The sequence below is a fragment of the Cottoperca gobio genome, chromosome 22, assembly GCF_900634415.1.
Source record: "Cottoperca gobio chromosome 22, fCotGob3.1, whole genome shotgun sequence".
Classification (NCBI taxonomy): Eukaryota; Metazoa; Chordata; class Actinopteri; order Perciformes; family Bovichtidae; genus Cottoperca; species Cottoperca gobio.
In genome coordinates this window covers 5898188-5924006 of record NC_041376.1, presented here as the reverse complement: position 1 = coordinate 5924006, position 25819 = coordinate 5898188, and the positions used below count along the sequence as shown (strand labels likewise).

At 41.5% G+C, this 25819-nt stretch overlaps 2 protein-coding genes across 2 annotated transcripts in view; both read left to right on the top strand.

The window, feature by feature from the left end:
* Window positions 1–15545, top strand: part of pcnt (pericentrin) — a 37333-nt gene extending 21788 nt beyond the window's left edge. Inside the window, 31 exon segments of the mRNA XM_029460170.1 lie at window positions 124–305; window positions 413–575; window positions 1550–1792; window positions 2412–2644; window positions 2883–2990; window positions 3250–3270; window positions 3626–3862; window positions 3946–4065; window positions 4067–4140; window positions 4457–4610; window positions 4696–4869; window positions 4968–5993; window positions 7175–7345; window positions 7517–7706; window positions 7862–8121; window positions 8123–8197; window positions 8306–8408; window positions 8616–8788; window positions 8878–9153; window positions 9732–9773; window positions 9775–9890; window positions 10108–10237; window positions 10607–11398; window positions 11522–11722; window positions 11864–12058; window positions 12445–12671; window positions 12755–12834; window positions 12918–13059; window positions 13157–13284; window positions 14220–14342; window positions 15411–15545. Of these exon segments, the coding sequence (XP_029316030.1) occupies window positions 124–305; window positions 413–575; window positions 1550–1792; window positions 2412–2644; window positions 2883–2990; window positions 3250–3270; window positions 3626–3862; window positions 3946–4065; window positions 4067–4140; window positions 4457–4610; window positions 4696–4869; window positions 4968–5993; window positions 7175–7345; window positions 7517–7706; window positions 7862–8121; window positions 8123–8197; window positions 8306–8408; window positions 8616–8788; window positions 8878–9153; window positions 9732–9773; window positions 9775–9890; window positions 10108–10237; window positions 10607–11398; window positions 11522–11722; window positions 11864–12058; window positions 12445–12671; window positions 12755–12834; window positions 12918–13059; window positions 13157–13284; window positions 14220–14342; window positions 15411–15454 (6203 nt within the window). The 3' untranslated portion in view covers window positions 15455–15545.
* A 1531-nt stretch (window positions 15546–17076) lies between these two features.
* On the top strand, window positions 17077–25716 carry senp2 (SUMO specific peptidase 2). Its single transcript, XM_029461308.1, is given in 18 exon segments — window positions 17077–17437; window positions 18323–18384; window positions 18477–18589; window positions 19066–19132; window positions 19251–19332; window positions 19459–19645; window positions 20305–20411; window positions 20528–20607; window positions 20878–20926; window positions 22392–22464; window positions 22576–22731; window positions 22826–22957; window positions 23073–23297; window positions 23567–23646; window positions 23746–23830; window positions 23928–23954; window positions 23956–24024; window positions 24566–25716. Coding segments are annotated over 18 exon segments (1839 nt in total). The 5' UTR covers window positions 17077–17255; the 3' UTR covers window positions 24629–25716.
* The last annotated feature ends 103 nt before the right edge of the window (window positions 25717–25819 follow it).

The following is a 25819-nucleotide window of genomic DNA, read 5'->3' as shown; positions in this document are numbered from 1 at the left end:
TCGTTATTTCTGGCTCCGTCTAGTTTTTACATAAATATTCAGTTCTTTAGAGACCAAGTGGCTTTTCTTATATGTACACTTAAAATCAATGCAACAACTCATTTTGACTCATTCCTTTCGTAGGTATCTCAGTGGCAGACTTGTCTTCAGAAGACATGGAGCTGACTCAGCTGCTCTGCGAGAGCCTGCTGGTTTCGGATACTCAGATCAATCCTGCGGGAGAAGAAGCGGCTCTGAATGCCTGCAGCAGACTGCGTCACACTGTTAACACGCTGCTGGACCTGCTCAACCAGGCCAACACACAGGTACAGGATGCATAGACCTACTGATGGCTAAATAAAGAAGAAACGAGGTCTTTGTGTGGATTGTTGAGATGTCTAATTATTTTTTGGGTTTCTCACTTTTTCTCTAGCTGGAGCAGACTCATGGTGTCCACCTTTCCCTGGAGGAGAAGTTCTCTCAAGGCAGAGACTACACCGCCCAACTCCTTGTGCAGCACCAGCTCCTTTTGGAGCAGCTCGATCAGGAGGCGAAGCTGAAGAGTCAACTCCAGCTGGAATTCCACAAGGCAGAAGGTGAGAATTGTGTCTTTGTTGGCTCTGTTTTTACTAGGCGGCCAAGTTACTGAAGTTAATCCATTGACCTGTTACCACGCCTTGCTGCTCTGCAGGGTTTGGGAGGGTTACTTCAAAAATGTGTTACGATTTTGAATTGCCTGTTAAGAAATGTAGTCGGTAACCTAATCCAAGTATCACAAAGTTGAGTAACTTGATTACTTTTGGATAACCTTTGTACCAAGTATGCAAATAAAGTTCAGAAATGTGGCCATTATTTTGTGTGTAGAGCAGAAAAGGGGAACAACAAGTGCACTGCAAGTTATCAAATCAAATGTATTTATACAGCCCAATATCACAAATTACACATTTGTCTCAGTGTGCTTTACAGACTGTACAGGTTACGACACCCTCTGTCCTTAGACCCTCGCACAGCACAAGGAAACACTTCCTAAAAGAAACCCCACAGTTAAAGGGGGAACAATGGAAGAAACGTCAGGGAGAGCAACTGAGGAGGGATCCCTCTCCCAGGATTATTATGTTACTAGAAATTTGAAGCGACTCCTATGAGCCATCACTTTCAACCTAAAGAATAATCTTTATAAACTGGATGGTGATGTTGTTCCCCTTTTCTGCTTTACATACAAAATAATGGCATGTGCATTGTAGTGTATCATTCTTTATTTAAAATGTGTTTTTTAAAATTGCAAACCTGCTAATTGTCCCCATTTTTACTAAATGTATCTGTAATCTGATTACATTTTTTTTCTTTTTTTCTGTACTGTGACTGAATACAGTCAGTTTTTTTTGTATACTAATTACGTAACGTTCCATGTATTCAGTTACTCCCCCAGCTTGCTCCTCTGCCAATGCTCGACGTCCACTACTTGCATAAGTTTACATAACTCAGCTGTTTGTGATGCTGCGCATGATAATCTCAAACCTCAATCTTTGCCTTTTCACATCATTTTTATGGCTTTGGCTGATGTGTTCAGGGCTTTTGGAGGGCTATGTGGCTGAGAAAGCGTTGCTAGAAGAGTCCCTGCAGCAGAAAGAGGCACAAGAGGAGAGACTAGTGGAGGAGCTGGAGGACCTGAAGGTGAAGCTTCACCAGATGCAGGGCCTCACCGCAGAGCTGGACGGCCTCAGACTGAAGCATCAGGAGCTCAGTGAGGAGCATTCACTTCTCCTGCGCCAGAAGGAGCATCTCTCCGCTGGACTGGGGGAGAGGGAGAAAGGTTAGCGGAGTAAACACAAAATCATGTGTCAGTCTGCATAAGATGTTACATGACCTCTTTCTTTTTGACCATACACTTATAATGATGTCTCTGCTCAGATGTGTCTTCTCTCCGTAGGCCAATGGCTCAATTTAGATCCTGACGCAGGTTTGTGGGTCAGAGTGGAGTATGAGAATGTGTGTGTGTGTGTGTGTGTGTGTGTGTGTGTGTGTGTGTGTGTGTGTGTGTGTGTGTGTGTGTGTGTGTGTGTGTGTGGTGTGTGTGTGTGTGTGTGTGTGTGTGTGTGTGTGTGTGTGTGTGTGTGTGTGATATGAGGGGGGTGGGGATGAATATGCAGTTTGCAGTGCTGTGTGAGGTTGCTGTTTGTAACACTGCCATTGCCAGTAGCTTGTAGCAAAGGCTCTTTGAGTGCTGTGTCATTTTATCTCTTAAACAATGTTGTCGTGCAGAGCCGTCAAAGCAAATGCATTCTGTGCCTTTTCAGGGGGAAAGGCACAGAATGTGTAATAGTTGTATGCATTTAACTTCTCTAATGTCTTGCTCTCTTTTAATATCCTCTGTGTGTGTGTGTGCATTGAAACAATTGCCCTAATTTCTTCTCTTTTTTTGTTTTTTCAAGCTCTACTGGCGGAGACGGACAGTTTAAGCAAGGATAGGCTGGACTTGCAGCGGCAGGCGGAGAAGGACCACAGCTCTCTGTCGCTGCGCCTCAGGGCCCTGGAGAGGGAGCTGGAGGAGCAGGAAACAAAGGACCTGGAGACGGAGCAGCACCACAAGACCCACACAGAAGACCTCAACCAGCGCGTCCAAGCACTCGAGAAACAGCTGAAACACGACAGGCAGTTTATAGAGGTTAGATTTAAAAAATGAAAATGATCTAGAAGTTTAAATTGTAGCGCCCTTTTTTATGATTTTATTTCATGTAAAGTGTAATTCTTCATAAATCTGCGCTTTCATATTCCTGTTTTACTTTTGCATTCTCGCTTCACTTTGTTTCTAGTGTTATTTGAGAGTGTCACAGGCAATTTCTCATGTTGCTGCTTAATGTAGCGGACACAATCTTTCACGTCATTTGTTCCTGCGCATATAGGAGCAGGCTGTGGAGCGTGAACACGAGAGAGACGAGTTCCAGCAGGAGATCCGAAGCCTGGAGGCCCAGCTCCGACAGACGGCCAGCGTGGATAGCAAAGGACACAGAGTGAGACTCATTCATTTAATAGCTTTCCTTATTTTTGATATACTTGCTAATATTTCCTAACAAGACAATATCATACGACATCCTTCTGTTTTTAAGAGAATGCATTGCATTTGCAGTGTGTCTGTTTTTGATGTGTGTTTTTAACTGAAATGTACGTAGTTGTAGTTTACAGTGGTTGAAGTGATGAATGCATCGTTTGTTTGCCAATGAGCCTGACTTTTGCCATGTGTTTATCCCTGTGCTGAACGGATTGCTGTAGTTTCAGGACTTGGTTCTGCAGGTATGAAATCTAACCGTAGCCCACTTCTCTTAGCTCCTCCTCCCCTTGTGCATGGTGTGTATCGTTAATCATTATTTCTGTGCAATCATCCATAGATTAATTCGTGCTCGTTCTACCTTCATTCCCATGTCATCCTTTTTTAAATGGTTATTATTCATTTTGCTTCTGTTTCATATTTCATTTGTCTTTCACTTCCATGTAACTGCTATTTGGAATGGCTTAACGTCACTGTTCGGTACCAGCGGCTGCATATCCGGAATGGCTTATTCATCTTCAAATCATGTAGTTTTTCACTCTACTTAAAAGTCTAGAAACGTGTCATAATGTTGTCCCTCCCCTCCTATGTTCTCTGCAGGTGGAGAGTCTACAATCTATCCTCAAAGACAAGACGGAGGACCATGCATCCTTGCTCAACGCCAATCAGCAAGCCCAGCGCGACCTCTCAGAGCGCAATGAGGAGATAGACAAGCTAGCCGGGCGAATCAGAGAGCTCGAGCAAGCCCTGCTCAACAGCGCTGAGAGTAAAAGATCTATTGGTCAACTGGAACAAGAGCTCCACAAATCAAAGTTGAGAGAACAGGAACTTTCACAAGTAAGTAAAATTGAACTTGGAATCACTCGTAATACCATCCTGCAGCCAGATTTTCTTATCACAAATGAACTCCCTTTTGACAGGATAAGCAGGCACTGGAGCAGCAGCAGCTGTCCAACAGGCTTCAGATCTCCGCCCTGCAGTCCAAGGTGGATGAGACGCGACACTGTTACCATGACAACACGCGTGACCCCACCCAGGAGCTTAGCTGATGCCCTGGACGTTGCGCAGCAGAGCCTGCAGAGCAAAGAGCAAGAGGTCTGTAAGATTGTTCTGGTGTACCGGTGTTTGGTAGAAGAGATGTTTCGGGCTGATAAGTGGTAGCTGTTGATTTATGCGTTTGGCTGCAGTGCCACCTTGAGGAGTTTTATGTGTGGGAATGCAGACTTGATCCATCTTTTGAAAGCCACCACCAGGACTACATGTCTGTGAAAATGATGCTGCAGTTAACTTGGAAAATACGTTTTTATTCTTGGAAATGAAGCCCTCTGGCTATTTTGTGTTTTCACACGTGTATGTAGTGACTGCAGTGTTTTCTAATCATTAAATAAAATCTATCAATAATAATAATAGTAATAAGTAATGTCTTTCTAGATGGAGGTCACTGCTTGGCCAACTGGAGACGGTGCAGAGAGACTTCAGTATCAAAGAGGTTGAACTAAAACACTTCGCACTACAGCTTGAGCTACTGACCAATCAGAATGCAGCTCATGTTAACGAGCTCCAAGAACAGATTGATACTCTAAAGGTAAGTGCCATTTTATTTATAGAAAGGCAAAAACTTAAAACTCACAACTTTATAATTGAACTGGTCTGTACAACTCTGCTTGCAGGAGAAGGTGTTTGCTCTCACCATACTAACGGAGGACAAAGAGGAACAAAGCGAAGTGGAAGAGGCGGAGCATCTCTCCTCGGCATTACTCGAGGAGAAAAATCAGGAGATCGACCATCTCAACACGGAGATCCAAAGACTGGAACAGGAGTTGGAGAACGGCAGGGACAACAAGGTCAGAATAAGTTCACACAGTGTGGAAGTGCCCTTAGTTGATGAGAAAAGTTAGATTTTGTCATGATTTTTAATTGTTCTGATCTTTCTGACAAAAAGGCTTTGGAGGTTGAGCTCGAGGATCTGCGCTCACAGGTGGAACACCTTCAGTCTGAGATCATGAGAGTGCGTCAGGACAAACAGGAAGAAGAGGAGCGCCTTCATGAGGTCATCAGCACGCTGCAGGCTGAACTCGCCACATTAGGCCCCAACCTGCATGAAGTCAGTGACTCTCAGGATGGTGACAGCATCAATCCCTCGCCGGCTCCCAGCCCCGAACCTCAACACTATACCATCCAGGAACAAGCGAGGAGGGGAGGGCCAAACAGCCTGAAGCAAGAGCTCAGCTTGAGTCATTCTGCCTCGTCTCGTTCCCTCAGATCTCGCTTCAAGGCCCTCCAGAGTCAGCTGGAGACTGCGGTGGCAGAGAAAGAGGGACTGGAGCGACTACTGCTCACCCAGGAGGAAGAGTACAGAGGACACGGTGAGGAGTTTGGAAAGAGGCTGACAGCTGAGAGGGAGAGGGCCGACGAACTCCAAAGTGTCCTCACCTTCAAAGAAGCTGAGCTCCAAGAAGTCAAAGCTCAGAAAGAAGAGGAGACCGAGAAGAGGACACTACCTGAAGAAGAGGATGACAGTTGCCAAATTCAATCCCAACAGACGAGCGCCCTGCATGAGAAGAACGTCCACCTCAGCTCTCTGATTATGGAACTCCAAAAGAGAGAACAGGAGAGCCTCACAGAGATCGAGACTCTAAAAACAAAAGGGCAGGAGATGGAAATGGAAACGGAAGTCCTACGAGAAACCAGTCTCACGTTCGAGAGACGAGTCCAGGAGGTGAGAGCCGAGGTGGCAAACATGGAGGCACTGGTTGATGAGGAACGGACTAAGATTAAAACCCTCAAGACTGTAAAGGGAGAGCTTTATGCTGAACGGGAGGCACTGAGGAGAAGGGAGGGCAAACTCCAGGAGGAAATTGAAAGGCTCAGACAGGAAGCGACTTCAATGAGAGCCTGTATCCAGGACCTGACGGTCCAGCTCGACGAGAAGGAAACTAGTCAAGAAGAGGCTCAAAAGGAAGTGCTGGTGAGTGTCGGCTGCAAAGTCAACAGTAATGTTTTCAGCGTTAAACGCACAAAGATGCTAATGTACACCAAAATATCAAACGAAGGAAAGCATCCTCCTTGGGACCTCTCAATTAAATAGCCCTTTTTTTTAATTTTTTTTTTTTTTTACATTTAACACGTTATGTAAGAACATTCCCTAATTACAAAATATGACATTATATAAAATGCTAAACTTAATAATACTAAAAATAAAAACAAAATCCACATAAATAAATAAAGGTTAATAAATAACAAAAAGAAAAAATGTTTAATTAACAATTAAATGAAATTAAAATATGGGACACATTCCTCAAAATAAAATGAGTTTATTTCCTTCACATTAGTCTCGCACTTCAAATCTCACCGCACACATCAGTAAAACAAACCTGTTGAAATCTGAATATACATTACTTAAAATGCTTATAGTCAAAGATTATTATTTTTTATGTTCTATAAGAACAATTATTTTCTTCAGCTCCAAGTATGACGGGGTCATTCAGATGACTGATGTCCAAAGAGGAAACTACTTGCTGCCGTTTTCTTGCTAGTGTACAGCTGTGCTAGCAACTGCAGGCGAGACCACATCTGGTTCTAGTTAACTGGCTTAACACGTCACATCACAGCATCTGTCCTGAGACTGCAGACTCTACTCAGAGGAAGTGACATTAAAATGAGGAAGCGGGAGGAAAATCTTTGTTAGCTGTTGTTTTGTTTTTTTTAAAGCTTCTGATGCACTTTTATTTTTTATTTCTTTACGTTTTTAACTTGGCAGGATGTGGTGAGGAGAAGTCGGGGTTGTTGCATGGAGGCTGCGTTGCATTTGTTGGGCTGCTGCAAGTCTTTGTCGTCTGATCTGTTTTTCACCAGTTCATAGTTGTTTGTAGCAAATGTGGCTATTATAGTGTGCTAAAGAAGTATCCAGCAGTAGAGCTGAACGAATGACTCGGGTACAAAACTCGGCATGAACATGTGGTACTCGTTAAATAGCATTTTACAAAGCTGGTTATCGGTTGTTGCTCTTATGTAAACAAAGGAACAACCGAAGCTATGAACAAAGTAAAGTTGAAAGCGGGTATGTGTATGTAGATGCAGGGTTTCATGAATACGAGTGGAAGAAAGGCGCCATGTTGCTGCTAATAAGAATGTTTCTCTTTGTCTCAGACCCATGCTGAGGTGACACTGGCTAAAGCAGACGCTGCCTTGAGACAGAGGGAGGCTGAGCTCGCCAGACTGAGGGCAGAGCATCACGCTCTGAGGGCGGAGCTGACTGCGGTGAAGCAGGGGCTCAGCACCAGTACAGAGAGGGCTGAGAAACTACATGAGGAGGGACAGGTGGGGGTTTCAGAGCACAGAATATGAGATGGAAGTTTTAAAGCAGGACTTAATCTGTTTTCTTTCTGTACGTATCCACTGTTTTTTGTTGTGAGTTTTGAAATCATGGCAGCACTAGATGTAGTATAATAAGCTGCGGTTTCTTTAAAGTCACTTATTTCTGTGCGTCAGACCAAAGACCGTGCCCTAGTCGACCTGGAGACTGAGAACCAGCGGATGAAGGCGGAGCTCCGAGCTCTACAAGAAGACCTGGCTGTACAGGAAGAGGAACTGGCCTATCAGCAAAGAGAACTACAGCAAATCCAACAACACTGTCACCAGCAGGACACACTTCCTCACCAACAGGGACACCCACAGAAGGGTGAGTACTTAATGATGCTTAAAACAGATACACTGCTGTTATGTGTGTGTCAGATGCTGTATGGCACATTCTCACCAATTGCATATCATGTATTACCATATATCAAACAGCTTTCAGATGTCATAGTGACTATTTTCATTTACTTCGTCTGTCAGATATTTCTCACAGAGCTTTTGAGGACGTCGTGAGCGTCTCTCTCGATGAAGCCTCTCTGAGCTCGCCGGAGGTTTTAAGGCGACTCGAATGCTCCGAAGACAGAATCCCAGAACGGTTCCACGCCTCTGCTCTCGGCTCCCGTCTCTCTGACTTCAGCGCTCTGAACAGCACAGGCCTGGATCTCCACCTGGTCAAGACTTCTCCCAGAGTTGTGATGGAGCCTCCACACTCCAGGACCATCACACCAGATCCAGCCACAGCAGAGTACACACTCCCCAGGCTCTGTGTCGGCGTCTGACAACTTCTCCATGCTTGACTCGCTGGACACTGACAAAGTGAGATCTAACACTTCCATTCATGCCTACCTTTTGGGACTTTTTCTTTTGTTTGTTCAGATGTGGTCAAGTGTTTGTTACATTTTTGTAATTCTTTTTTCCCCTCAGGTGCACGAGTTGGAAGAACTTGACATAACAACACCTCCATCTCTTCTTGGCTCCACCTCTTCCTTGTCAGCCCCTGAATGGGCCAGTGATGGATACGGCAGCAGTGAGTATTGGCACTTTCTTATTTATTTATAGTTTCTGTACAAAATGGAGCTTTATGGTACAGAAGAGTGTTATATCAGGCTTTGGCAACGCTACATGCTAGTAGCATCAATTCATTGTTGGTTTTTGGTCTTTTTTTTATGGCGAAAAATGTAGATCACCATCAGACTTATCTACTTAACTCTTCTGTTCTCCTCTTGTGCTTCAGATGTGAGTTCAGAATTGGGCGCGAGGCTAAAGGTGGAGCTGGAACAGACTGAAAGGCTGGATGCTCAGTTTCTGGAGTATCTCCGCTGCCGAGGAATGAACCCCACCGTTAACACAGACAGTGCTGCAGGCAGTATGAGCTACAGTGATGAGCTGTTGTCACCTGAGCTGCAGGTAGGCTTCAGTTATAGTTGCCAGTAATTCTATTCACTTGACAGTTAGCCTAGAGTTTTACTCCAGTTTCTCGCTCCGTCTTTCTACAGTGTCTGTTGAAGAAAGTGTATCAAGAAAGCTGCAGAATCCTCACTTTGTCCCAACGTCGTGGCACTTCCTCAACACAACCTCTTGTGCCGGATTTAAGGGTGTTCATGTCGAATCAAACTGAGCATCACTCTGAAGATGGCTCCCTGATACTGGACCGCCGGGACAATTCATCCTCCAACCCCCCCATGAGCTGGCAGCAGGAGAAGAGGGCACTGCAGGAGACTGTGATTGCTCTCAGAGAGCTGCTCTGTCGAATGGCTCAGAGACACACACAAGTGAGTTTCTGTGGTTTTAAAGATACTAGGACTGTTCTGAATGTTTTTATACATTCAAAGCTTCTATTGAGGTCTTCAAATAAGGCTTTGTACGTCTGTCATCATATTTTATTACGTCCTCACTCTAAAAAGAAAAAAAAGAAAATAAATCCTCAAATTGAATAAAGTGATTCATCCAATAAAATCATCTTAATTTAATGAATACAACTCATCGGTTTTGTCAGTTTTGATGGAGTGCTAAGTAATGAAATAATAAAATGATCTTTTTTTGTAACTCAAGTAATTTACTTAAATAGTTTTAGTACCCAAATAGATTGTTTTTTGTTTATCTGCGACAGAAAGACATGCAAAAATAAAAAAAGCTGCGCAGCAAACGACTGTTGATTTAGAATTTGAATGTTAACGTTATGAATGAAGCTTCAAAGTACTTGTTACAAACTTAAAATCATCTAGTGAATACATAATTGCAAGTTCTTTCACTTTTTGTAATTAATTGTAAGACGAGAGAGATTAAATTTCTAAATTTGATTCTTTGGTTCTATTGCGTATCTGTGTTGATCACGTTCTTCCTTCCTCAGACTGACCACAGAGCTGAAGATGACTGGCGCGGAGATCAGCTCCGAACTGACAGGACAGGTTGAATCCCAACTCAGGGCCGAGCTGGAGGAGAGTCAGAAACAACTGAAATGTGCTCATGACACTCAGCAAGAGCACAAGAACAAAATACAGTCAGTCAGGTATATTTCAAACACAAGTGAACATCATATTGGGTATTCTTTTTACAATATTTGTAACTCCTGACCGCCCTAATGTAGGTATCGGTGGTGCTAGTGTGAACTTTCACTCTCTTAGTCATGTTTCTGTCACTCTCACACAAACATGCCTTCATATAATATTACCAAAAGTGTTGAAGTAAGGTTTGAATTGTGATCATTTTATTTTTTTTTCCTTCAGGGTGGCTGTAGAAGAAGGTGAGGAAGCTGTGAGACGGGAGCAGAGCAGAGTCCAGGAGCTTCAACAACAACTGGAGCAGGAGAGAGCTCTGAGTCTCCGCGAGGACAGAGAGAAGGAGGAAAGGAGAGAGGTAAGACGAGGCCCAAAAACATGCATACTGAATATACTGGAAATACTGGTATTCAAATGATGAAATGTTAGCCGTGAGCCAACGCGAACATTTAAAAAGAGAATATTTTCATACTCTAATCTCATGACGTTTTTCACATTAAAAGCCTTCTTATCTGGACGCTGCAAGATTTTTAATTGGAAATATTTTGTAGGTAGTGTTAACTTTCATTCACGGAAGCTTAACATTGTTTGTGGGGAAAAATGGAAAACTTGAGTAAAACTAAATAAATGTTCTTAATATTTCCAGTTAAAAAAAAAAAAAGTAAGATCAAGAATGCAGAGTGTACTTGAGCTTTCCCTTTTTAAACTCCTCCTCTTTCCTCTGCAGGCTGTGCAAGTATCCTCTGAGCAGCAGAGGTCAGAGGTCATGGCTCTCAAGGGTCAGGTGGAACAGGAGAGGGTGGCCTGCAGCAACCTCAGACGGGAGCTTCAGATTGAACAGTCCCGCAGTGTACTGCTGGAGAAACGCCTCGACGACACCCAGAAGGAGCTAAAAGATGAACGCCAACTCTCTGCTCACCAGCAACAGCTCAACATCCAAGACAAGACTCGTCTTGAGCGCCTCCTGACTGAAGCAGAATCTCGCCTCGCAGAAATTCACTCCAAGCTCGCAGATGCTCACAGGAAGCTGGATGAAGAGGGAGACCGTTGCTCCAGGCAGATGGATGAACTCAGCCGCAGACACGAGGCGGATGTCGCCAGAGACAGGAAGTTCCTCTCCGACATGCGCGCCCAGCTGGAGCAGGAGCGAAGGCAGGGGGAGGGGCTGGCAGATGTGATGGACAAACTGAGGGCTGAGCTGCTGCAGAGCAGGAGGAAATGGGAAGAGGAGGACAGAACGAGGAGGGCGGAGCTGCAGAGGGAGAAGGAGGTCGCCACCCGACATCGTGTAGCGGTGGAGACCTTGAAGGAGCAGAAACAGGAAAGCAGCTGTGCTTTAGAGATGGAGCGAGAGCGGTCCAGACACCAAGGGGTGGAACTGACGGAGCTCAAGGAGAGACTGCGACTGCTAAAGGACAAAGAGAGGGAGAGGGATGAGCAGTGGGAGAGAGAGAGGAGGAATGGGAGGCAAGAGCAGATGGAGAGGGAGAGACGACAAGAGAGGACCAACAACAAACTGGTAAACTATCCTCCACCTAATTCTTTACTATACTTGATACTGTCACAAATGTAATGCTCTTATTTTAGATGTTTTTAAGATCATTTTGGATACACACAAACGTATAAACCTTTCTTACTTTAGTGTGAGTTGGAGTTGTTGAGGCAACAGGACCAGCAGCGCATGCAGGAGCTGCAGCACACTCTGGTAGAGCTGGAAAGAGAGGAGAGAGAGATGGCTGCTCAGAGGCTGTCGGGACGAACTACAGGGCAGCAACACAAGGCTGCATCCTCGCAGCATCTCCAGACTGACTTCCAGGCAGGCAGCGCACAACAAAACCAGCAGGTACACAAGTGGTTATTACCTCTATTACCCTGTGCTTTATTACTTTTGGATGCGTGTAATGCTGGAACGTAAACTGGGCTGGATTGTTATGAAATGAAAGTTATTTTCTCACCGTAGATGCCGTCCATGCCGTCGTCACAGAGTCTGATGGAAAGGATGTTGAAGGAGAACTCTGAGCTGACGGAGCGTGTGACATCACTGAGTCAGGAGAGAGCCACCCTCAAACATAGACTCTCCAGCCTGGAGCGACAGCTGCGGCGTGCAGAGAACGAGCTCGCCAAGGTCACCACAGAAACCGAAAACAGACCCATCATTGATGTGACCAGCAACAGCAAGGTCAGTACGAAATACATGCACATACACACACACACACTTGTTAGGATATAAAGAATGGTATTATAAATATGTTTTGGATTAACTGTAAAATAGAGCTGCAACGATGAGTCGATCTACAGAAAAATAATCTGCTTTTATTCAACTTTTATAATTTTTCAAGCAAATATATCAGAAAATGTTGCTTTCAGCCTCTTAAATATGGAGATTTACAGCTTTTCTCTGTTTTATCTTATTAAACTGAATGTCTTTTGGGTTTTGGACTGACGAAACAAGACATTTAGAGACATGACCTTGGACTTTGAGAAATTGGGATGGATGTGTTTCACAATTTGCTGACATTTTATGGACCAAATGATTAATTGAAACCTGCGTTTGTTGGTTTGCAGTTTCAGCGTTTGTATGAGCGCTACCTGCGTGCTGAGAGCTTCAGGAAAGCTTTGGTGTACCAGAAACGTTACCTGCTGCTGCTGCTGGGAGGTTTCCAGGAGTGTGAGCAGGCCACACTGTGTCTCATCGCCCATATGGGGGCAAGGCCGTCACCCCCACTCTCCTCCCACAACAGACCCCTCGGACGATTTAGGGCTGCTGTACGAGTCGTCATTGCCGTCTCAAGGTAGGGAGCGCACCGGGATGTAAAGATGTACCAGTTACCGCAGCCCTGTCCATGGATGAAACTGATCATACTCTTTCTTTCAGAATGAAGTTCCTGACTAGGAAATGGCAGAGAGCGATCAGAAGGTTATCTGTATCTGGGACTGTCAACGGGCATGCTCCAGGTCAGCTCAGTCAACGCATTTTATACTTATATGTATCACGTGACCGTGTGTGAGTTTTTAATTCTGTCTCTTTTTTTTTTTAGGGTCTAAAGCTGAAGTTTTAAGGCAACAACAGCCAAGATTAAATTTTGACTCTCCACCAAACCGAGACAGCAGTTCCGTCCACAAAGACGCAGCGTCCACTCTCGTTCCACCAACAAAATCGCCCTTCAGGTTGCACAACAGGTTTGGGCTCTTGTTCAAGTGTAGATTGTAAATTGGGAGACTTCACAAATATTTGAATGGAATTAAAGTCATTCAATGAACTTTCCTGTTTCCTCAGGTCGTACTCCAGCACTACTCTGGCCTCGGAGCATTCAGGAGGAGTGTCTCAGGATCCAGAGCGATCGCTGACAGAATATATCCACCATCTAGAGAAAGTCCAGCAACGGTTGGGGGGAGCAAGACAAGGTGAGCAGCATTAAGTGTCGGTGAAACGGGTGGATTTTAGCACTAAGAATGAAGTGTCACAAATTTGATAAGCACGGGGTGTAAGGTCAACACTGGTTATTTTCCTCGGTTAAAGGATTGGGGGCTCTGCCGTGGCCAACGTGTTGTGTTTATAATGTATCAATGATTGGTTGTACAAAGCGCTGAGCTGCGTGCAGTTAGGTTTAGAAATGACACTGGTGATGGTACCCACAAATTCATGGCAACCCCCTCAAAAACAGCCAAATTATCAAGCACAACTTCTTGGGTTCTGAACACCTAATTAAAATATTAGTGAGTGATATCACACTGGGAGATGTTACAGGGCACTGGGTTTATGTTTAATAGCTCTTATGCTGGGATCAGACTGACAATATTGGCCCGAACGGGGGAAAAAATGTTGGTTATTTATTCCTTTTTAGTGTTGTATCTGAAGACGGGCAAGAGAGCAGAATCTGGGACTTTTGGACTTCTATTCTTAACAACTTCTACACCATGCTCTTGAAATTGCCCCAGAACCAAGTGTAAACATGGTCAACGACTTTAAGATATGATACGTAGAGGTCCAACGTGTAATCTGCCATGTCATGGCAAGAATTGAAGACTCATCATGGCTGCCTTATCTGACAATGACTTTATCAAAGGACAAAAATATTGCATAGTCTGATCCCAGCATTAGTTGCATGTTTCCTAATTTGGTCACTCGTTTTCCAGGAAGTGTTGTTCTTGTCCATCTGAGAAATGTACACAGAAGTGTGCTGCTGGTTAGAGTTCAGTACAAGACAAAATTCATGATTTTGCGATGGGTGGCCTAACACTTCCTGGAAAACAGCATGTTTTTAAATCCCACAGAACAATGTGTGCTCTATCATCTCCCAAACTAGTAAGCAAGATTCATTTAGCCCTGTCTCCTAAAGAGGAAAGGAGGATACAGCCAGTCTGTTCCCCTGATATGATTGGTTATCGGCAGCGCTGGCTGCAGGAGAATAGGACGTGGCTGTACCTGAGCTGCTTGTCGCCCCTTTACCTGAATGGTCCAGGTGAGTGTGAGTGTAACATACTCACTCCACCAAATAATAAAGCAGCACAATGCTCCTCTCAGAATTTGGATGCTGACGTTTCATCATGAGTGCACTAGAATAGATGTGGTAACAGATGCCGTGCAGGTTTATGATCATTGTGTTAATTCATATTAATTCTGTACAGATTGCAAAACATTTTATTTTTTTTAAAGGTACTTATTATTATACTAGAATTATATAACTATCAACTCACTACTGTGGAGGATTTAAAAAGCTAAATCTAAATACATTAAACAGTAAGTTTATGTGATACGATAATAGCATAATAGCATTATATTGCACATTTCAACACAAAATCACTTTGTTTCTTTCTCCCATGTTGTTGTCATTGTAAACTTTAACTTAGTAAGTCACTCCTGACTGCTCATTGTGTGCTGCTGGTGTGTGTTCACATCACAGGAAACTGAAATGCTGCAATGAGGAAAAAACAGTCTATAATATTTTGTCTTTTATTTAAGATATTTTGTCAACCATATTTCATGTTGCTATATTCAGTTGGTGTTTAATCACGTTGGTGCCATCTCGTCTTTGTCATGGGGGAAAAAAGGTTGTTGACAAACCTTTACCTAAATTTACACTCCATGATGCTTGAAGAGCTCTGAAATAGCTCCGCTTAGCTGAGTCCCTGCGATGGATTACCTATAAAGCTGTTTTCATGCATACAGACATGAACTGAAACAGTGGTTGTCTTCATGGTAGAAAAAAAGGCCTTCAGAAAAAATGTAATCCTCTGAACTCCAGTCATACAAACGCATCAGTACAATCTTATAACAAGCCGCACATGGTGTAGTAAATACGAAAAGTGGCTCGTCAACTGTGACGGTAACAAAAACCTGCAAGACATTTACCCTCAAAGACCAGAGCGTGGCGGTCCTATTTTTTATTTAAAACAAATACACGATTGCTGGATTTTGTCAAGATATTCAAGCTTCTGGGAATACAACATCAGATCACCAGTTTTTTACTTGCTTAGGTATGGATTTCATGTTACTATAATGCTCATCTTTTGATATTTTGTCCCATCAGGTTCGTCTGCGCTCCAGCCCGACCCAAAGTTATCCGACCGCTGAATGAATGTCTGCTGTCTGCAGATCGGCCAAAATTGTCATTGCCTTACACCTAATGTAGAAATTTATAGAACGGAATATCACACCATTTTTGGATGACATGTGATTTTATAAGTACGTAAATTATTTAAAAAAAGGTTTCTATTGTAATTTTTCTATTCTCTGTACAGTAGTATTTTGAAGGTCACTGTTGAGATGTTGTAGGAACAAATGTTTTTCGTTATTTTAAATAGTGCTGTTTGTTATTTTTCTACTAATGTTTTTTTACCTTTTGTGCTTGAAAAATGGGACTGATATTAATTGTATATGTGTCAAAATTTGCACTGGTTTTTACTGGAACTTTGTAATCAACATCTCTAATGAGCACATTATTGCATAAAGCTGAACCATATTTGTTTTTTGTATTATCTATGTTCCTACCATAAAGTTGATAAATATTTTAAATGTGTGTGTGTGTGTTTTATACAAACCAAACAGACTGAGTTTATTTTATGGCAGCTCATAATTGAAGTATATCCTCAGGTTATATATCACTTTTGTATCTATCACTCTCACTCTCTCACTCTCACTCTCACACACACACACACACACACAATACATATCAGATATTTAAAGCCGTGTGGCATTTATTTAACGTTCATGAAAGATAGGCTGTTTAACATAAATGCTTTTTAAATCTCTCTATACAGGTTGTTTAAACTTGTTATTCTGCTAGTATAAAGTGACTCTTAATTAGTTAGACTTTTAACTCATTTTACCTTTTTGGTGAGCTGTATGATTACTATGTGTATCCCAGTTTCCACCAAGAATAGACAAAAAAAAGGCATTAAAAGAGACATGATAAAAGTAAAAGATATTCATGGTAAATTGGATTAAAGTGATTAGTTGTCATAATTAGGTTTTACTAACAACTTCCATTGATATAATTATGAGATTATAAAGAATTAATATTGTTTTACAATTACCACTTGAAATTATGAAGGGACTAATGCAATGGAAGGTGATACAAAATGTTAACAATACTTTAGTATCTAATTTTTTACCTCTTCACTTCATTTAAATTAGAGCAACATTTAAATCTTACTCCAAACATCTAAACTAAAAATAAATCCGGTTTGGATTTGAAACAAACACCATTACTAGACTTTTTTAAACTAGATATTTAGTCCTAATAATAAAAACTTATCAGAATTTTGACTTAAGCAGTTTTTTAATGATGGCTTTTCATATTTCTTTCCTTTTCCTGGTATGGGCTTCCCTAGAATTTGTATCAAATATAGTTTTAATTGATTACACTCTAGTTTGTTTTAAGCAGCTAATCGACTTCTTAATTCCAATGTAATTAACTCCTAGACAACAAAGACATCTACTCATTATTTGTTTGTTTGTCTTAAGAGTCACTTGGATATAGTAACTGGGATATTGAGCCTTAGATGTAACAAATAATCGATATCCGAGCTCAGCAGGAGCCAGTGATCTGCCACTGACGCTCTTTACCCTCTCGGTCAGGGGTTCGCTTGTTTATGAGATCCGCAGAAGCCGCTGGTGGTGGCTCCTCCATTTCTTGTTTCCATTCCAATTACACATTAGAACTCCGCCCACCCGTTTTCCGTAGGCATTTAAATCGTTAGCACTACGTGAAACATCAACACTGAATGACGCACGTCCTCGCAGTGCTGCTAACGCTGAGCTAAGCCAACGGCCGGCTGTGTGTCGTAGACCGTTGTTTGACATCTTACCTGCGGTTAAATTCGTCCTGGACCGCGTAGAAGACCACGCTACAATTTTCTCGTATTTGTCTGGGATGTATGGATGGATAGTTGACGGAATCTCGTCGCTGTTTGAGCCCGTTACGGGGCAAAACCCCACCGAGTGGCCCGGGAAAGGTAACGTTAGCGAGGAGGTACCCACGCGACCTGGCGTGGAAGAGGGAGCACAGCAGCGGCAGGAGAGCTACGGCAGACCGGCTAAACGGAACTACCAGAGGTCGGTTGTTGGAGATAACGACTCATTGTATACCCCGTAAAGGTGTTAATGATAATAATATTGTTCAATAATAATAGTTGAATTGTTGGTACGCCATTGTATCCCCTTGGTTACTTAATGATTTGAATAAGTTATTAATCATAACATAACAAACTGTAAGTCATCCAACGTTAACCAGCTAGTTAACGTTAGCTAACACTAAGTTAACGCTACTGACCAACATGTTAGCTAAGTTGTTGTATCATTGGCACACTGCTAGCTTAAATATTTCCCTTTTGTTTCCATGCTGCATTTAATTTAATTGATAAACTCTCCTGAGCATAACATAAAACGTCCATTAAAACATCTAAATCATATATATATATATATATATATATATATATATATATATATATATATATATATTTTACATTAGTTTGCTTATAGACTATTTTGAAGGCCCAAATGTAGTGCTTGGGCTAACCCCAAATGACATACCGGTATGTTATCATTACCATGCTAATATTAATGCAGTCTAATATTTTCTAACAGTTTTGAAATAAAATATAACCTAATGTTCAATTTTTGTTTTGCTCTCTGTTTTATATCAATGATTCGGAATATCTTTAGGTTTCGGTCTCTTTTGTCAGACAGGACAAGATGTTTAAAAAACCTGAAGTGAACATCATAACCTTCATGAAAGGATTTATTGCAGAACTGTTTTATTAGACTGAAAACCTTTTTAAGCAGGTGTACCTAAAGAACTGGCAACTTAATACATTATGAGAGGCACAAATTATAGCTTACCCTAATGTGTCGTTACATTGTTGATAGTATGTTATTGAGGAATATTGTGGTATTTCATATTAGTATGCCCAATCTCAAACTTTGTTTTTCCTGTTACAGTGTTGATGTTGCAGACAGTGTTTGCCAGAGTGACCCAGTAGAGGTGAAAAGACGGAGGCGAGGTTTGTTTCAGAAACTGAAAATCTTGATATTTAATAAAGTCTCCCACAAATGAAGATGCAGGTTGTTTATTTGTGGTGTTCTGTTCTGTCAGATGTAGTCATTAGCTTTGTGAAGAAGACGGTGGCCGGGGTAGCAGGTCTGCTCAGGCTGCAGAACCCGCTGACAACCAGACGTGAGAATCACGGATATTATGAAGAGACTCAGGTTTGTACTTAAATGCTTCTTGAGTGCTGAAATGGATGTGTTTCATCCAAAATGCACTGAAGAACATTTGGCAATGTTACAATATTTTGGATGTACTGTAGCATGAACATAACTGTCCGACTCACCTTTTGTACTTTGCATATACTGAAATAAACCTAGAAAAACCACATGTGGATGTAGATACAGTCGATTTTTCTACAAAAAACAACCCAGAAGGCTTGAAGGCTATACTTAAGGCAAGACATGAAATAGTCATTAGATTGTAATTTCTGTCTGACCAAATGTTATATCACATGTTATGGGGAACAAGAATCTGATCACATGGGGTTAATTACTGTAGGTTGCACTTGAGTCACAGGTGTGAGAAAAGTCAATGTGACAGTTACACTACATCAGATACCTAAAACGGTGTTCACTTACGTTTGTGATTTTTATTCCTCATCTTTAATTACCTTGCATTTCCTGTTTTCATCCAGCCTGTTACTCTGATGGGGATAGACGAGCTCCAGACCTCGTGTCTGAACAGTACTGAGTGGAGAATGAGTAAGTGAGGACAGTTGTTACTGCAGGAGAAGAATGATCTGTTGACTATATTTATGTCACTTTGTTGTCTTTACTGAGTGGTCCTCTCATCCTTATCCCCATTGTCGTTTCTCCACAGGTAAACCAGTTAGTGGAGTGAATGAGAGGAGTGGGAAGAATCCCTTTCAGAGCACCTCACCTCCTTTAATGAGGAAATACAGGCAAGTCACAGTCCAGTTCCCTTCACTCACCAGTTTGCTGTAAAGATACCTACAGGGCTGCATAAACCTCAGTATCCTCATTTTAAAATGCTCCCTTGCTAATGTACATAACCTTTTTGAATCCAGCGCGGCAGGGCTGTCTGCAGGGCTGTCTGCAGGGCTCTCCGACAGGGGGAAGGATAGAGAGAGGAGAGGCTCCCTCCAGCTGCTGCCGTCCAGACCTGCTGTGAGGGTGGGAACCACTACCTCTGATCCAACCTGCAATGGCTTTGGATACAATCGCTGCTACAAGCCCAGTCTTACCGTGGAAGAGGTAAAATAGTCAATTATTTTACTTCTTTTTTTTCTTCTTTGGGGTTGATAAGGATACTTTATTATAAGGCATCGTTTGTACAATTGTAAGGAATTTGGAAGTTTTCAAAAATCCTTAACGATACGAGATTCTCTTAGGCTGATACTGGTATTAATATTTGGGAGTTTTATAAAAGTATGCATTTTTTTACATAAATATATAAACAATCTTGATACGGCTACCTTGGATTACATTTTGGAAAAGAATGACAGGACTGTGGGACATTTTACAGTGTAAAATGACCTTTTATACTTACATTGCCATTTTATTACTGCAATTTCTTGTTACTAATTGGCTGATTTATGCACCAATATAATATATCTGCAACAAGCTGATATCAGCCGATTTATTAGTTTAGCTCTTTTAATGATAAAAGGTTCCTGAAACAAAGTCCTTTCTCCAGTAGATTAGCCCTTTTTATGTGTACAGGTCAAAGGAGTAAAGTTCCATCACATGACTGTCTAAGTTTCAACCAGTTACCCCCATTTACTGCTTTCATCATTCAGAGCAACTAATGTAGTTTAAAGTTGTATTAACCAAGATAAGTACCACTACTCATGCTTTAACACTCTGTATCACTTGGCTGTGTCAGTTCTCATGTATTTGGTTTCTCCCTTTAGGCCATAAAGCAGAACAATAAGGAGCACTACAGGCGCTTGCTGGAGATGGTAACAGAGAAATACAGCAAAAGCCAACCACTACCTTTCAACCAAACAAAACCGAAAGAGTGAGTATTCCTTATTATTCATGTGGAGTATTTGAAAATGTCATCAAGGTCCATTTAACAACATATCTTTGCTATATCTGAGCCTCTCTTGTATCCTCTTGTCCTTTCGCTCCCAGTGAGTCGCTGTCACAGAGTGATCACAAAATTGCTGCTTCAGGAAAAGCCTTTGAACCAGTACCCAGGAAGGGATACACAGGTAAGATGTTCTTTCACCTTTAGAAGAAACTGATCTGAATCTGTAAATGTATTTGTTTGTGATGGGTAGCTTTAGGTGATGCTTTATTTCAGAGTTGCATTTCTCATATAGTTTTAATAACTGGATTTAAACAATTCCTTTAATAAACAGAATTCTTTTTAACATTATACAGAGTCTGTTGATTCAAACTAGGTTGAAATATGTCCACTATGAGTAAACCTGTTCTAATGACTCTACCTTGCCCAACTGACACTTGTCTTCTTTGCACAGCTGCCCCAAGTGTGTTTACATGGAGAAATGCATCTGCGACCAAGGACAGGTTAGTGTAGTGTGTCTGTATACACATATATTAGGGATGTCACTTAAATGAACCGAAATGAGCTTTAGATTTTGATCATCAGGATCAAAAGCAGGATCGGCGATTCTCAGTTGTTGTTTTTTTAACTCCACCTATTTAGAGCGTCCAATGAAAAAACAACACAGAACAGTTTATCGGTAGCTTGCAGATCAAAGACAACTCAGCGTATACTGCTGATATCTTGCACCGGCACTTTTCGAGACAGCATGTCGAGGATCATAGAAAAACAACAGAACTTATAAAACCCGACTGCTTTCCTCAAGTCCCCATGTGGCAGGATTTTTGCCTTCCCTGTGAGTTATGTAAGCAACGGATGTGTGACCATATAGCCTTAATGTGGTACATTCCAATAAACATATGGTGAATATATGCTGGATACCATGTAGCCTATCTTTTTAAATGTAAATGACAGTTGTGTGGGCATTAAACCAATGATCTGTTACTCTTTACGATGCCAGACTCAAACGATAGCATATCTTTCAGTGTCGGAAATGTTTTTCTTAAACTGAATCGTGACGTAAAATCGAAAGCCAAATTGTATCGTGACATCACTAGTGTGTGTGTGTGTGTGTGTGTGTGTGTGTGTGTGTGTGTGTGTGTGTATACACTGCCGTTCAAGTGTGGAATCACCTGCTTTTTATTTTTTACCTTCAAAAAATGGTTATTTTAACATCTGTGAAAACAGTATAATTCCAATTATATTATTATATTTGAAATGCCTTTTGGCATCAAAAGAAGGAGCATTAAATGATCTCCATGTCCCCACAGTGTTGCATGACGAGAGAATACTTTTTCCATTTTCCCCACCTATTTATATTCTAGTCCAGAAAAGGGTATTTCCTGATCCAGTTCCAATAGTGTTAATGCAAGACTAACCTTCTATTAGGAGGGATGGAGGGGGCAGTATTTCACCTCTAAGCTGGGTCCATACATCGTTAATGTTTTTATTTTAGTTGTTTGGCATGTTAATTGTATTTTAATACATGTTTAATAATGTCAGTCAGTGGGCAACAATATCAAATTTCAACTGCTGAAACTCAGTTCAAATAAAAAAAAAACAAGGCTGTCTTATAATCTTCACGTGAGGCTGATCCATCTGTGTTTACTGGGCACTGATGCTAACCGGGGCACACTGGACGGTGCAGAACTAGTCAGTTAGATGCTAACTTCAGTAGAACATTGAACCTTTTAATGTCTTTCTGCCCTTTTTTTAAATTGTCAGTCTGGTTGAACCATTGTACAGCTGTTTGTTCTCCATATACAACAAATGATACAAAATAACATCTCTTTAGAAAGAAGACTTTCTGCAACCTAAAAAGCATGAAAGACCATCTAAAAATATAGAGTATTCCTCGTGTGTGTGTGTGTGTTATGTATATTGATTCATTCTGATTATTTTAATAACCTCTATATGATTCATCTCCAGGTGGGGTAGCTTCACTTTTAGTAAAACATTCAGTGGAGCCTTTGAGGACACGAAGCCTGTGAGATGTGCAAAGGTAGTCATTTGTCTCGCTCTTTCATGACATGTCAAAGCACCCATTAAGTTATAATTATGGGCGGAAACTTAAATGTCTTATTTCTGTCGGTTATGTCGACCTGTGTTGCAGCAGAAACAGGAAGCCGATTTGGACCTTTCTACAGAAGTAGCGACTCGGCTCAATCTAGTGGACCGGGAGACTCCTGCTGTCTGTCTCCCTGAGACACATTCTGCACACACAGCACATGCAAGGCACAGCGATGAGGACATACCCAGGCTGACCAAGGTGAGATGGTCAGGAGTGAGGGGTAGTCACAGTGTAGAAGAAAGCATGGATACAATTTCTTTTATTTCATGTGTTTGTTCGTCTTGTGTTTTAGGAAATGGCAGCGGAGGTGAGTTACGCTCTGGCTCAGAGTGATCCTAACCTTGTTCTCAGTGCGGCTTTCAAGCTACGCATCACACAGAGAGACCTGGCCACACTGCAGGAAGGCGGCTGGCTCAACGATGAGGTAGGTGTTTTAGATTGTGAAGACGGTTGATTAAGTTAATTATATTTGGGAAAACATTTTATTTTAGTGATTTTAATTTCTGTCTGTCCCACATTATCCTGTTTACTCTACCAAGGTGATGAACTTCTACCTGTCCCTCGTCATGGAGCGGTGCTCTGGTGAAGAAGCAGGATTAAAAATCTACTCGTTCAGCACCTTTTTCTTCCCAAAGCTGCGGGGTGGAGGAGGCGGGCAGGCTGGCGGACACGCTGCTGTGAAGCGCTGGACCAAGGCTGTCGACCTTTTCCTTTACGACCTCATCCTGGTTCCCCTGCACCTGGGCGTCCACTGGGCAATGGCTGTGAGTCAAAATCACAATGACCATAGATGTGTTTGTTCCCATGTCCCAGTCCTCCTCTTTAGCTGGGGATTCTTGACAGACAGTGCCTTGAGTGCTTGCGCAGTTTTGCAGAGAATGGGGGTCAACTGGTGTTTTGATAAACCATTAATTACTTTGTCACTTTAATTCTAAGCATTTACTTTCTATTGAATCCTAATTACATCTACTGTGGTTAAGTGTTGTGTTGTTCTCTATATTTAAACTAAATATTTATTTCTCTCTCCTTCCAGGTGATTGACTTGAAGTCAAAGACGGTGAAGTCATATGACTCGATGGGCCACAGACATGATGACATTTGTGGTCTTTTACTGTGAGTCCTCATTGTGGTGATCTGTCCATTTTAAATGCTGTTTCCATATCTGCCAGTACTCTCTCACAATGATTTGCATCATTATGCTCGTTCTTTCAGACTCTACCTTAGAGAGGAGCACAAAGCAAAGAAAGGCAGGGAGCTTGAAGGCACCAAATGGTCTGTTGGAAGCTTGAGGGTCACTGTAAGTCAAACTGAGATGAATGACTTCTCACTAAATGTAATGTTTTTATTTTTTACTGTAATATTGATGTTTTGTACACCGTTCGTGCCTCCTGTAGGAGATTCCCCAGCAGAAAAATGGCAGCTGACTGTGGTGTTTTTGCCTGTAAATACGCTGATTATATCGCAAAAGGAAGGCCTCTCACCTTTAAACAGGTATACACGTTATATTCAACTGATGTAGTAACCCTTTTTTGCTTTTCTACACCATTTCTTTTACAGAGTTTGTAAAATGTCTTACGTTTTTTGAAAATGCTTAATTGTAATTGCGATGTTTTCAAAGTTAGGAATATGCTCCTTGATAAATGCTTGATTTTCAACATAATGTGGTTTTTCATCTACATTTTCTGTAAACTAAAAATCTATTAATATTTGTAATGACTCATTCCCATTATCATATTTTTGGTTTTCTCCTGGCGTCTCGCACCAGACCCGGAGCAGACTGGAGTTAGCTACGCATTAAATGCTCATGATCAAACATACAATCAAAGTTAATATGAACAGCTGGTAAAATAAACAGGTGACAATAGACATTGATTGCTGTGGGAATAAAGCTATTCTGTAAACTTTATTTTTTTGCAATTGCTTTTATTATAAAAATTTAGATTTGATGATAAAGTCTGGAAATGTGTGGTTTTGGTACCTTGAAAACTGCTTGAATTATACTTGAAAGTAACATGTGCCTCTTTCTCTACAGTGCCACATGCCTCTCTTCAGGAAATTAATGATTTGGGAAATCGTCAATCAGAAGCTGCTATAGACGGTCTCAACACTTTCAATTAACGCCTAACAACATTGACTTTCTGAATGAGAGCAACGTCTGTGTACAATAACTACATGGTGAAGAGAAAGAAATGAATGGGCCAAAGAAGTGGACTCGACGGACTAAAACTCTCACCCAGTGTAGCTGTTCTGGTCTAAGGAAATTAAAACGATAGTCTTAAAAGGTGATTGTTTCCCTTTTTCCTGTCGGGGACGTATTAAAACTTTGTAATCTCTGAGTTGTAATTGGAGACATTATCGGGATGGAAGAAGTGTATGTATTACACAAGCTTTGGCACTACTGACTGAATTGCTTTTTTTAATTTTATTTTTGACTTTGGATTGTTGGTTCTACTGTTTTGAAGTTCTGCCTGACGTGCCTTCAGCCCTCTGACACTAAGCTCAACTTACAGAGCATGCATTTGTATATTTTGGGAAATTACTTGGTTGCAAACAACTCCAACTTCTGACACAAGATTTATTGAATTAGATTGTTGCAGGTCAATGATATTTTGGTGTAATTTGGCTGCTCCTTTCCCGATTATAATCAACCGAGTGAACAGTGACTAATTACAATGCTAATGTCATGAAACTCAATCTCTCTGTGAAGATGGACAATGAAAATCAAAAATACCTCCTTTCAAATCCCTTTTTCAGACAAAAGATACATCGTTGACCGCTTGTAGTATGTTTGTTTTGCAATTATTTATGGATTGACTGGATGAGAAAGTGTTTTGGGAGTGTGTGTATAGTTTGTTGTCCTCCATGAGTGGAGCATTAATAGTTGTTTCCCTATATGTAATATAAGGCGCTATTAGGTCTGTGAATCCTTTCCTTGAGCATTGCTACTTAGGGCTATTACATTGACTGCCACTTACAGTATAGTATACTGCATAGCAAACTACTGTACACGCATGCATGTTTGAGTTCATGCTTTAAAAATGTGATTTTCTTTTTCTCCCTGTAATAAAGTATTTCATTTTTTTTTTTAATGGAACTATGATATATTAAATGACTCACTAAATTATCACATTTACCACTTACTTTTTACAAATGTATGCTGTTTTGGTAGTCTGCTACATCAGGGATTGTAATACAAACTGGAGAGCAGGCACTCTACGCGTACAACTTCGTGTTTGAATTTAATCCATTTTTGAGAGTCATTAAAACATGGGAGAATCAACCTGCC